The sequence below is a fragment of the Aquarana catesbeiana genome, linkage group LG10 (assembly GCF_042186555.1).
Source record: "Aquarana catesbeiana isolate 2022-GZ linkage group LG10, ASM4218655v1, whole genome shotgun sequence".
Taxonomy (NCBI): domain Eukaryota; kingdom Metazoa; phylum Chordata; class Amphibia; order Anura; family Ranidae; genus Aquarana; species Aquarana catesbeiana.
Window position 1 is genome coordinate 145,628,147 of NC_133333.1, and position 13,544 is coordinate 145,641,690.

The window sequence follows — 13,544 nt, forward strand, 5'->3', positions numbered from 1 at the left end:
TTTTAATTTATTTAATTGTACAGTTCAGGACACAGGCTAGATATTCATAGACCCTGGGACATTCCCAAGCAACAAATCAGAGAGGTGGGCAACAACAATCAATGACCCCAACAAAATAGATAAGAGCCAAGGACCCACTCAGAGTGCCACTGAATCTTGTGGCTGAAAGCTGCATCCGTAGAGGGCTGGAAATACACCTGGTAAAACTTGCAGAATGTATGAACTAAATACCAAGTGGTGGCCTTACAAAGGTGGGCAACAGACATTTGATGTCAGCATGCCCAGGAGAGGAGACTCTACAGAGTAGATTTTCCTCAAAGTGGCTTTTCTTACTTTGAGTAATATGGGAACAAAAACAAGTCAGATATAACCCAGTCCTTCAATACCTGGGCTTCAACAGCCATATTAATGCCGGTGACTGAGAAGCAGGATGATACAGAAGGCCTTAAGACAGCAGGTCTGGCCTGTTTGGGAGGGGTCAGGGGAGGACCTCCTAGTTTGAATATGACTGTGTACCAGATTCTTCTGGGCCAGTTTGGTGCAGCAAGAATCACTAATTTTCTTGGTATGCCTTTTGCAGACCAGTCAAAGGAGAAACTGCACTGGAGGGAAGCCACTTATTACCTTGAATAGAGTCCAGGGAATTATGAGAACATCAAATGGCAGTGCTAAAGAATCCTTGGTCCTGACTACAAACAGGGGTAACTTGTTGTTGAACCTGGAGACCAGGATGTCCACATCCTTATTTCTGACACAGATTGAACAGGTTGAGAAGAAGGGACCATTCCCTTTGGTCCAGGTAGTGACTGAGGAACTCTGCTTTCCAATTCTCCATGTGAAAAGCTGAGATTGCTGCTGGACAGTACTGTTCCATCAAGGAAATTATCAGACTTACTTCTTTCAAGGCTGTCTGAACTCATGGTTTCCCCCTGATTGATATAGGCTATTGCAGAGGCATTGTCTGATTGCAACCTGATTGGATGGTTTCTGGAGAAGGAAGGTCCAGTGGTTCAAAGTCAAATAAACTTTAAGATGTTGATAGGGAGTTTTGCTTCTCTGGGTGATTACGTTTCCTGAACTGTGAGAGATTGAAACATTCTTCCCCAGCCTGTGAGCCTGGCTTCTGTTGTAATCACCATCCATCGAGGTGGGAGAAAGAAGTTTCCTACATCCATGGCTGGATTGGCAATCCACCAGAATAGGGAGCTGCTTGCTTGACTGAAGAGAAGCCAGCAAAATGTTGTGTTAGAGGAGCCTTGAGCAGAACTGAGCAAAGGGAATAGCCTTAGATGAGGCAACCATGAAACCCAGGACTCTCATTGAGGGAGGTCTCTTACGAGCCTGTAACCTTATAGGGAGGAGCTTGTTTGCTGGAGGGAAGGTAAGTATTTGTTTAGGGATTTTAGGTCTAGGATAGGTCAAACAGCCCAGTTTGGTTTTGGTACACTGTACAGGTTTGAATAGAATAATTAGCATCTGTCTTCAAGAGGGACTGGAACTCTTCCCTGGGGTTAGAAGGTGGTCCAGGGAGGGCAGTCGGTAAATCAGATTGTTTTTGGGCAGATTTTGGTTGGTTTGAGAGAAGAAATTGATAAAGGAGTGGAATCTGAAAATCATTTTTGTGCGCTTTTGAAACCACCCACTGAAACCATGAGTCACTGTGATATAATTAAGGACCCTCGCTGGGTTGAAATGTGTTAGTCGGCTTAAGTTTTAGCTGTATGGCTTTGAGATTCTTCAAATGGACAGAAAAAAAAGCCATTCTTGAAACTTGTGTCATGACTTGTCCTAGCTTAGCAAAGCATGGCAGAATGCAGTGTTACCAACTAGTTCAAGTATGTGTCTTAGCAGCATATGACACCTTGCAGGGTGGTAGCCCTCAGTTGCCCGAGTGAAGCTTCTAATTTCAGACTGCTCAGCAGGATCTAGTGAGGAACTTAACTTGCTGGTTTACTTGGCAGATTCACTGTACAGCTTTCAGGGATAACTTCTTCTGATGAAGGTCTCTCATCAAAAAAAAAACCCAAAAACACTGTGGTTTATTGTTACTTTGTCAGTCTTTGGAGAGAGGATTCTGTATCCTTTAGATATATGTTCCCCCATTGATGTGGGAGTTTTCATTGGTCTGCACATGTCACAGTGTCTGAGGTCTATGGGGCAGTGATTTTTCTTTGAGTGGTCAGTGAAAGTGTTGTACATGTGACCTCTGCTTCCATACAACACTTGCATTCCACGAGCATTTTGCAAAGCAGCATTGTCACATCTTCCGATAACCCTCTCTTTATAAATTCCTTTATGGCTTCTGGGTTTTGGTGTCCCAATCCTCTGTGCAATAGGAGAATGCATTTACTTCGGGGATTCTGAGTGGCAGTCTTGGCTTGCTTGTCTGCAGTGATGAGCCTTTATAGGTGTTCATCCAATCGTCCTTTTCTGAGGATTTGCTTCTTATTTCGAATTGTACATTCATTACCTTGGAACTGAACTGATACCACTGTTAGAAAAAAGCCTTCTAACAGTGAAAAATCTTGCTAGGTCTGGGATATACTGTACATTTTTCATTTGAATACTTTGCTTGTCCCCTGATGGTGTGATAAAATTCAAGAACCCTTGATCATTACCTTCTGCATTAATACTTTTCCCATTTGCTAGGAAGACTTTGTCTTTTGCACTGAAATCAATTTCTATAAAGAAGATCTTGTTGCTGGCTATGTGGCTACACACATCAACCATGTGGCATACCACTCTGAGCTATGTTAAATGTACCACTTCATGATGCGCCTGCAGTTTCCTTTGTGACTGCTTTAACTCTCTCCAAACATGTTTGGCTTTCTTTGTTTTGCACTCTCATGCACCTCAAGAACTTTCTCAGTCTCTTCATTGTGAATATTTTCCTTCTGTCTGGTATATTTATCAATAAATTTTCCTTTGGCATGTCTGCCTTCTACAGCATTTATAAGGGTAGTATATGACTCTGGAAGGCTTGCATAGCAGTAGCTTCACCATATGGTTATCTTAATTTCCTCTCTAATTGCACATAGCTGATCTATGATTTCTAGCATGGTATTTGCATGTTCACACATTTCCTGGTCTTTTTCTAGCCTCATCTTATATAGCTTGCATAGCAGATATAGTTTACTGTTTAGGTTTGACCACGTATGCAGTTTTTTTAGTGCAATCTACATACCTTTAGCTGTATTCTATTTCCTTATGTGGATGAGCTGATCATCTTCCATTTGCAGACTCATGGTTGGTTTTGCTTGTCTGTTCTTCCTGTCCCATTCTGCTGTGGGTCCATTAGTGGGTTTGTCTGTATTCAGTACTTGCCACAAGTCATCTTTGATACACTGAAAGTTACAGGACCCTCAAGGTGCTTCCTAATATAATATTTATAGTGCAAAAGAATATATAATTGACCTTCAAAAGGTAAGGAGGAGGAAGAGAAGAATGGGGATGGGAGCGCACGGTGAATGTAGAATAGAAACTCAAAAGTAAAAACCTGATGTAGCTCAACCAACCCAATAATAATAATAATAAAAGGTATCTATGACTTCACGCACCATACACCCCTGATTGCAAAGAATACACTTTATTAAATCCAAAAAATAACGAAAAACAACACAGATTAAAACATCATTCATACAAAGCAATTGTGCTGTAAAAACATATAGTGTACCTCTGGATGGCTATTGTATGACCACCCAAAAAAAAAAAAACCCACAGTAAATGGGGGAAATTGTTATATCATGATATCATCCGCAGGCTGCAGTAGCCTATCCAAAAAGGGGGGTAAATGACCTGGTTAAAATCTCATTTTCACATATCAATGGTGAGATATCTGGATATAGTCACTCCACAGTTTGGTATAATGGGAAATGTGAACCGATAATCTCTCAGTCCATGCTAAAAAGCAGGTTGATAATCAGGTTGGTAGATGGTGAATTGTAGTAAGCTAGCTGTCAGGAAAGGGTCCATCCGCTGGTAAGATATATCGTTTGGCATGCAGTACTGGGGTCCACCAGCAGGTGTCTCCTGGCAGTGTTGAACTGTCAGGAGAATATTTCCCTGCTGGTGTCATTTCATCTTTTGGTCGCAGTACTGATGTCCACCAGCGGATGGATCCTGGCAGTATGGAGCAGACAACACTCCCTGCGCTCAGGTGTGACTTGAAGCCAATTATAGTCAGCCCTATAAATACCCGGCAAGCCCTCACATGCTCGCCTTGGTATCTTTCTCCCTGTGCCTTGACCTTGCTGCCTGTATCCTGATTGTGAACCTGTTCTGTCCCGCTCTGCTCTGATCCGATCCGATCCCTATCCCAGGCCCATCCTGTTCTTGTCCCTCCTGATTCCCTTGGATCCCTACCCTGCAGCTTTACCATCCATCCTCTCCCCTTCCTGCTGGTTTCCCGTCCTTACCCATCTGCTGACCTCCTGTGTATGACCCTGGCTTGGCTAACGTTTATGTTTCTGGTTTATCCCTTGTTCCTGCTTACCTGCTGTGTATGACCCTGGCCTGGCTGACATCTGTGATTCCGGTATTGCCCCTTGCTGTATATACTATTGTTTGCTGTGGGTTTGTTGTGTTGGTTTTGCACTGTTTGTATTTTCTGAGTTATCACTTATTTTTAATAAATATTATTTATTCATTTACATGCGTTTGGGTTATCTCTGTGCAGTCCACATAGTCTGGTCTACTAATCTCCTGACAGTATACCAAGGCCATCCCTGACCAGACGTGGCTGCATTGAGGAAACCATCCTGGTTTATCGGGTCTGCTAATATGGATTTAGATGAAATCATTTATTATTTTCTGCTAGCAGAAGAGGATGGTGAATATTGTCGCCAGATTTTAAAAGGGTGGACTAGTGACCAGCTGACGGAAACTATCCGATCAGCTCATTCCCTAGTGGATCAGGGGTATATGTCTTTTGAGGATGTTCAGCCCCTGATCCAGTTATGTGCAAAACCAGCCCTGTCATGCATTCCTGAGGGAAGTGATGATTTTTCGCCCCCCTTCAATTATGGCCAAGTTGAATCCCTGGTTTGGTTGTTAGAGGATGATCCAGCCTATTTTATGGAACATTATTCCTCCTGTTCACAGCAAGTGTTGTCTAATTGCATCCAGTCGGTGCAATCCTTGATTAGTCAGGCTGTGTGTGAATCAGCGTTTGTTCAACCTGTGCTGCAGGCATGGTCAGATCTCCTGTCTTTAGCTAAGCCACAATATTCCAGCCCTGCCATTAATCATCTGTCTCCCCAAAAATGTATCTCCCCGTCGCCTATGGCAACCTCAGCTACAGCCTAGTTTACTCAACCCCCTACCAAATACTACTACCCAGTCTCCAAGTGTAGCACCTATCCCGCCTTCAATCCACCTGTCTCTTCTCCTCCACCTGTAACAGTCCCACAAAACCCCTCTCTAGCTACAGTTCCTTGGTCTTCCTTCGATCCAGCTACTTTCTTTTCTTTCAGCCCTGCACCTACATACAAAACTGCACGGGCTAAACCAAAAAAGAAACAAAAATTCTTTCCTACCCACACGATCCTGCCAGTAACCCAACTTGCTTCCACACCAACTAACCCACCTGATTCTGTCAAACCTCTGCCTGCTACCCAGCCTGACAGTCCAGTGCCTGCTACCGAGCCTGATGCGCCAGTGTCTTCTACTCAACCTGTTGTGCCAATGCCTGTGCCCGCTGTCCAGTTTGAGGTCCCGGTGCCTGCTGCTCAGCCTGACATCTCAGTGCCCATGTTCCAGTCTGACACTTCAGTGACTACTGTCCAGTCCGATGTACCTATTGTTCAGCCTGGTATGCCAGCACCTGCTGTTCTGCCCGATGTGCCAGCGCCTGTGTCTGCTGCCCAGTCTAAAGTTCCAGTACCCGCTGCCTGGTCTGATGTCTCGGTGCCGGCTTTCCAGTCCGCTTTCCAGCCTGATGTGCCAGTGTCTGCTACTCAGCCAGTTGTGCCAATGCCTGTGTCCGCTGACCAGTTTGAGGTCCCAGTGCCTGCTGCTCAGCCCGAAATCCCAGTGTCCATGTTCCAGTCTGACGCTCCAGCGACTACTGACCAGTCCGATGTACCTGTTCAGCCTGTTGTGCCAGTACCTGCTGTTCTGCCTCATGTGCCCACTGTTCAGCCTGATGAGCCTGCTTTCCGGTTTGATGTGTCCATCCTCCAGCCTGATATCCTGGTACCTGTCTTCCAGCCTGATGTCGTGATGTTGGTATCCCAGCCTGAGGTTTCGGTGCCCGTGTCTCAACCTGAAGTTTCGGTGCCCGTGTTTCAGCCTGGAGTTTCGGTGCCCGTGTCTCAGCCTGCTGAATCGGTGCCCGTTACCCAGTCTGTTGAATCGGTGCCCGTTACCCAGTCTGCTGAACTGGTGCCCGTTACCCAGTCTGCTAAACCGAAGTCCGTCACTTGGCCTGTCAAGCCAGTATCCGTTATCCGGCTTGCCGAACCAGTGCCCGGTGTCCAGCTCGCTGAGTCGGGGCCCGTTACCCAGCCCACTGGGCCGGGGTCCGTTACCCAGCTTGCTGAGCCGGTGCCTGTAATCCGGCCTGCCCTTACGGTGCTCGCTGTTCGGCCCAATGTTCCGGAGCCTGCTGCCCAGCTCGATGACCCGGAGCCCGCTGCCCAGCTCGATGACCCGGAGCCCGCTGCCCAGCTCGATGACCCGGAGCCCGCTGCCCAGCTCGATGACCCGGAGCCCGCTGCCCAGCTCGGCTTGTTCCTGTCTGCTGCCCAGCTCGGCTTGTTCCTGTCTGCTACCCAGCTCGGCTTGTTCCTGTCTGCTGCCCAGCTCGGCTTGTTCCTGTCTGCTGCCCAGCTCGGCTTGTTCCTGTCTGCTGCCCAGCTCGGCTTGTTCCTGTCTGCTGCCCAGCTCGGCTTGTTCCTGTCTGCTGCCCAGCTCGGCTTGTTCCTGTCCGCTGCCCAGCTCAATGACTCTGACATGCCAGCCGTCTGCCCGGATGTGCCTGATGACCAGCCTGAAATGCCTTCTTCCACCATTCTGCCTGATGCCATAGACCATGGACAATTAAGACCAGTTGGAGCGTCCGGAGGCCACTCCTTTAGGGAGGGGTACTGTCAGGAAAGGGTCCATCCGCTGGTAAGATATATCGTTTGGCATGCAGTACTGGGGTCCACCAGCAGGTGTCTCCTGGCAGTGTTGAACTGTCAGGAGAATATTTCCCTGCTGGTGTCATTTCATCTTTTGGTCGCAGTACTGATGTCCACCAGCGGATGGATCCTGGCAGTATGGAGCAGACAACACTCCCTGCGCTCAGGTGTGACTTGAAGCCAATTATAGTCAGCCCTATAAATACCCAGCAAGCCCTCACATGCTCGCCTTGGTATCTTTCTCCCTGTGCCTTGACCTTGCTGCCTGTATCCTGATTGTGAACCTGTTCTGTCCCGCTCTGCTCTGATCCGATCCCTATCCCAGGCCCATCCTGTTCTTGTCCCTCCTGATTCCCTTGGATCCCTACCCTGCAGCTTTACCATCCATCCTCTCCCCTTCCTGCTGGTTTCCCGTCCTTACCCATCTGCTGACCTCCTGTGTATGACCCTGGCTTGGCTAACGTTTATGTTTCTGGTTTATCCCTTGTTCCTGCTTACCTGCTGTGTATGACCCTGGCCTGGCTGACATCTGTGATTCCGGTATTGCCCCTTGCTGTATATACTATTGTTTGCTGTGGGTTTGTTGTGTTGGTTTTGCACTGTTTGTATTTTCTGAGTTATCACTTATTTTTAATAAATATTATTTATTCATTTACATGCGTTTGGGTTATCTCTGTGCAGTCCACATAGTCTGGTCTACTAATCTCCTGACACTAGCTGTGATAGCAGTGGTCCAGAGGAGGTATAATGTGCAGGGTCTCTATAAATAAGATATAGTAGACAGGGTCACTTGACCAGTGAAATATATATATATATATATATATATATATATATATATATATATATATATATATATATATATATATATACACAGTTCTTCATAGCCTTGTTCTCACTGCTGTATGGAAAGATGGAAAGTCCTCTTATGAAGACTTCCCATGTTGCTAATCACAAGTGATTATACAATCCAGCAAAATCACACAGAAGTGTATTGTTGCATTCTGAATGTAAAGATACTTATCAGATTAATTCAAGTCCATAGGACACCAGTGTCCTGAGGTGTGATCCTCCCATCCAATTGATATTGCCAACCTTGTAAACGTTTGCAGGTCATCGTTCAGAGGTGGACCTAAGTGGCCTGACCAGTTTCGACGATCTCTGTCGGCTGCTTCAGAGGCTCATTGCTGTTGCTGTCCCCGGATGGTCATACAACAGCCATCCAGAGGTGCACTATATGTTTTTACAGCACAATTGCTTTGTATGAAGGATGTTTTAATCTGTGTAATTTTTCACTACTTTTTGGATTTAATAAAGTGTGTTTATTGCAATTACGGGTGTAAGGTGAGTGAAGTCATAGATGCCTTTTATTATTATTGGGTTGTGTAATGTTTGTGCAGAATCACTGTGACCCTTAACCCCTTTCTCCTGATGTATGCTGGGGGAGAGGCTGTACCAGGACGTCAATCACAGTGTGTGTGGGACTGGAAAGCAACAGCATGATACTTAGACCTGTTGTATTATGACTCCTCCATAAGAATGTACATTGCTTTCCAAGTGAGTAATAAACCCTTCCCTGGTTAAGAAGTGCATCCAGCCTGTGTGTAACTAGCGGAGCGGATACTGGCAGCATTGCTAGCAACACCCTGAGAGACCCTGTGTCGAAGGAATATAACAGTGGCGAAGAGGATTGTGGATTTTTAGCACACATGGCTTTCATAGGGTTTTTTCAACCATTTGATCCTGCTGCTGAATCATGGAGCTCCTGGGTGGAGAGGCTGGAGCAGTATATGGAAGCAAATAGTGTAGCTGTAGTGCACAGTAAAAGCTGTTGCATATCCAACATGATGTACCACTTAGCCATCAACCTAAGACTAACTTGAGACTAAGCTCTGAATAGTGAAAATTTTACTACCAAGTATGAAAGTTTAACACTCAATAAGTAATTAAGTCAAACACAATTCCCAGACACTAATAAGTGTACTGCAAGCAGTGGAGATATTTAGTCTCATATTTGCTATAAGACCACAGTAACGATCAGACAACAGGTCAAACTTGTCTTACCTTTTCACTTTACTGGTCCCTGTATGGGTCCAGATGTTGGTCACCACGGTGAGGGTCTTCAGGGTCTGGAAACCACAGGAATGGACCACTGCTCTGGACCTGTATAGCACCCTGCAGCTGATTACATGCATTGCACCAAGTGCTGAGGTGAACGCCCAAGCAGGATCTAATGTCCGAAGCAACATTACAGACCATCCCCACAGTATTGGGCCCAGGTATGGTTACCAAAGTATTACTGAGGTTGCAATGATCCACATGCACTGCTTCTGTAGTTATAGTAGAAGTTGGTGAAGAGTTGATTGAATAATTCAAAGTAAGTGAGAGCTAGTTAGGTATAGAAACTTGTCCATAGGGAGCCCATCACCTACAGGGCACTAGCAAAAAAACTGAGCTCTCATGGAGAGGAGTAGAGTATAGAGGTAAGCCGAGGAGTGCATGTCCAAAACCTTTGCCGGAGTCACTTTAATGTCAGATATGAAGACTTCTAACATAAATGTGGCCTGTGGCAAACACCATATACTGTAAGTAAAGACAGGGATTAGCCAGAATCTGTGAAAGCCTAAAAGGGGCTGTAGCAGAGCGTCCCAGAGAGAGCCAGGAAAAGTCCTGTTCGGGGTTTATACATCTCCCAGGCTCCTCTCATACACGTTCAGGGATCTCTGATCCATGGTCCAGTTCAGGTCTTGGTCCTCTCCCCCAGGCTAATTTAAGCTCACCTGAGCAGACAGCCTTTGCTCTTGGCCTGGGATACTCAGACAACTTCTGTGTAGGAGAGCAAAAAGGTATGTGGAAGCTGACAAGCTGTAGGCTTGCTCAGCCTGGTAGTTAGGATCTGTAAATATTGTTTAGTTAGTGCCGAGACACGGCTAGGTTTTGTTTTGGCTATTTTTGTTCCTATTTGTTTTTTGGAACACTGTACAGCACCTGTATATAGACTTGTATATATCACAAATAAACACTGCACTGTTTGTCACTATTTCACTGGATTTGGTATCTGTGCCTGAAAGACTGCTCATCCCAGGGAGCTTTTGTACCTACTACCTGTCCCCCAGGTTACAGGGCTTATGGAAAAAATGGTAGAAGTTTAACAAAATTTACCTGTAAATATATTTTTCAAAGTTTTAGCAACAAACCAAAAAGAGAGAACATTCACCTGAAGTTCCTCCAGTACTGCATGGTAAGGCTGGAGGAGAGTCCCTTCTAACTGCTTGACAAAGGAAAGAAACGTCTGCTTATCAAACTCACTAGAGGAGTGGAATTCCTGAAAAGTATTAAAGTGTTGCATCCTAGTTAGTAAAAAATAACTCAACATAAAAAGTACAAATATAAATATGATATATAGGATAAAACAAGATATCAATACAAATAAAACTATATATGTAAAAAGGGTCTGAGAGAAATAAGATAAAATCTTGTACAAGCCCAGTTTTGACTACATAAAGTAAAACAAAATAAAAATATTAATTCAGTTTCATTGGATCTGTGGTAATGCTTTCCTTTTCCTCGTTCTTGGCAGGAGAGTGAAGGAAAAAGAGGACTATGTGATGCTAAAGAGGTGAGGGGGGGAATGAACAAAGAACAGGATTTCTGCAACTGTGTTCTATAATCACCTACTGAGCTAAAACACTGTATTCTATAATAGCAAAATTCTTGAGATGTAGCCATTTGTGATGGCTTTGTGTTTAGGATAGTCACCTTGTGGGGTATTCTATTAAAGCAGCATTCTTGAGATGTGGACACTTGTGATGGCTCTTTGCTGAGGACAGTCACCTTGTGGTGTACTCAAAAAGAGCAGCATTTTTGAACTGTAACTACTTGTTTAGGACAGTCAACTTGTGGTGCTAGCAAGTATTTTCATCAGCGATCTAGGAGTCTCATATATCAGAGGGTCAGTACTAACAATGGATTACTTCCATAATCTCACCAATCATATTCACACCTGCTGCCATGATGGTTTGAATCTGATTGATAGTTCTGAGGAAACAGCTCTATTTACAGTGCTCAGCATAAATGAGTACACCCCCTTTGAAGAGTAAGATTTTAATCGATATCTCAAAGAACACAGGAACAATTTCCAAAATTTTGACAAAACTAAACATTTGTTTAGCTCATTGCATGAAAGTAAGGTTAATAATATAAAACTTAACATTACAAAATCTTCAATTTTACTCAAATTAGTTGATACAAAAATGAATACACCCGCAACAAAAACTAGTACATTTAGTATTTTGTATGACCTCCATGGTTTTTAAGGACAGCACCAAGTTTTGTAGGCATGGAATGAACAAGCTGGTGACATTGCAACATATATCTTTTTCCATTCTTCAACAATGACCTCTTTTTGAGCCTGGATTCTGGATGGAGAGTGATGCTCAACTTGTCTCTTCAGAATTCCTCACAGGTGTTTGATTGGGTTCAGATCAGGAGACATACAGTACGTGGCCACTTAATCACTTTCACCCTGTTCTTCTTCTGAAATACAACAGTGGCCTTAGATGTGCGTTTAGATGTGCGTTTTGTCATGTAGAAAAAGTGCACGGCGACCAAGGGCAAGGAGTGATCGTAGCAGCTTCTCTTTCAGTAAAGAGCAATACATCTGTGAATTCATGATACCATCAATTAAATGCAGATCCCCGACACAAGCAGCACTCATGCAGCCCCCACAGAAGGACACTGCCACCACCATGTTTCACTGTAGACACCATGCATTTTTCTTTGTACTCTTTACCTTTGTTGAAGCCATACAGTTTTGAAGCCATCAGTTCCAAAAACATTTATCTTGGTCTCATCACTCCAGAGTCCCAGTAGTCTTCTTTTTCAGCATGGGCTCTGGAAAATTCTAGGCGGACTTTTTGTGCATGGGCTTTAGGAAAGGATTCCTTCGTGGACAACACCCATGCATGTCATTCCTCTGTAGTGTACACCGTACTGTGTCACAGGAAACAATCACCCCAATTTAGCTTTCTACTGCTTTAGCTAACTGCAGTGAACTTGCATGGCGATTTTCTTCAACCCTTCTCATCAAAAGACGCTCCTGTCGAGGTGTTAACTTTGGTGGACAGCCTGGACATCTCTGTGAGATGGTTGCAGTTTAATCTTTGCTAAATTTTTGGATCACTTTTGCTACAGTATTCTGACTGATAAGTAAAGCTTTTCTGATCTTCTTGAAGCCTTCACCTTCCTTGTGTAAAGAAATAATTTTCTTTCTCAGGCCTTGTGCCATTTCTCTTCCATGTGGTGCCACTGCTGACAGCATGAAATGGGAAGGGGTTTTCTTTGTTAAGTAATGCCCTTTTATAATCAAGTGGCTGTTTGACACCTGTTTAATGACTAATTACACTCACCTGTAGTTGAATTCTTGTTAATTAGGATTTTGCTGTCCAAAATATATCTTTGCTTCTAAAGCTTTCATTGCCGTGTATTAATTTATGCAACATGGTCTTGAATTAGTAAAAAACAAGATTTATGCAAAACCTTCAATCAGTACAAAATGGATGTACAAAAGAAATATATGTAAAAAAAAAAATATATATATATGAATATAAATAGATCATAAGAAAAAAAGAGCAGCCCGTAGTAAGACTCAATGTCTATAATATAAAAAGGAAAACAATAACAATACATTTTCATACCACACTCCTATTCATATTAAATGTGCAAACCAACATAAATAAAATGCTAAAAATAGATTGTTGAATATAAAATGTCCATACACCGCCACCAGATGTCTCCAATCAAGTGAAAGTGAAGTAGATCTTCTTAACAATTCATATGTGGAAAAAACAAGGTGCCTTTTTTCACCAGCCCCTAGGCCAGTGATGGCGAACCTTGGCACCCCAGATGTTTTGGAACTACATTTCCCATGATTCTCATGCACTCTGCAGTGTAGTTGAGCATCATGGGAAATGTAGTTCCAAAACATCTGGGGTGCCAAGGTTCACCATCACTGCTCTTGGCAAACATCCTACTCACCGGACATATATGACACCCATCATAGGTAGTCATAATATGCAGTATGACAGAGATTTACAGTATTCTCCAGTAAAAACAGGCCAGAACAATGTATGCCCACCGGGCGAGGATATAGTCAATTACATATATCAGGGAGAAAAGTGAGTTTTCCTCATAGTGCAGTAGGTAACTTATTTAAAGTGGAGTTCCACCCACTTTTACAACTATTCAGCATCCCTCACTAAACTGTGCACTGTAAACAAATTGGATATTTTTTTTCTCAGCACCTACTGTATATCTGCTGTATTCATTTTTCACTTCCTCCTCCCTGGCCGTGGCCCATCGCATCATTTCCTGTTTGCAATGCCTTCTGGGAACGGGCGTAAACTTCCTCTGACACTGCCGTTGCTA

General features: G+C 44.0%; 1 protein-coding gene across 2 annotated transcripts in view; it reads right to left on the reverse strand.

The window, feature by feature from the left end:
* The window catches only part of TMEM143 (transmembrane protein 143), a 111,722-nt gene that overhangs the window by 64,157 nt on the left and 34,021 nt on the right, over positions 1-13,544 (reverse strand). Inside the window, exon 3 of one of the 2 annotated variants that reach the window (XM_073602752.1) lies at positions 10,336-10,443. The exons of the other annotated variant lie outside the window; for it this stretch is intronic. Coding sequence (XP_073458853.1) covers positions 10,336-10,443 — 108 coding nt within the window. The remainder of the gene's footprint in view (positions 1-10,335; positions 10,444-13,544) is intronic. 2 annotated transcript variants of the gene reach the window in all.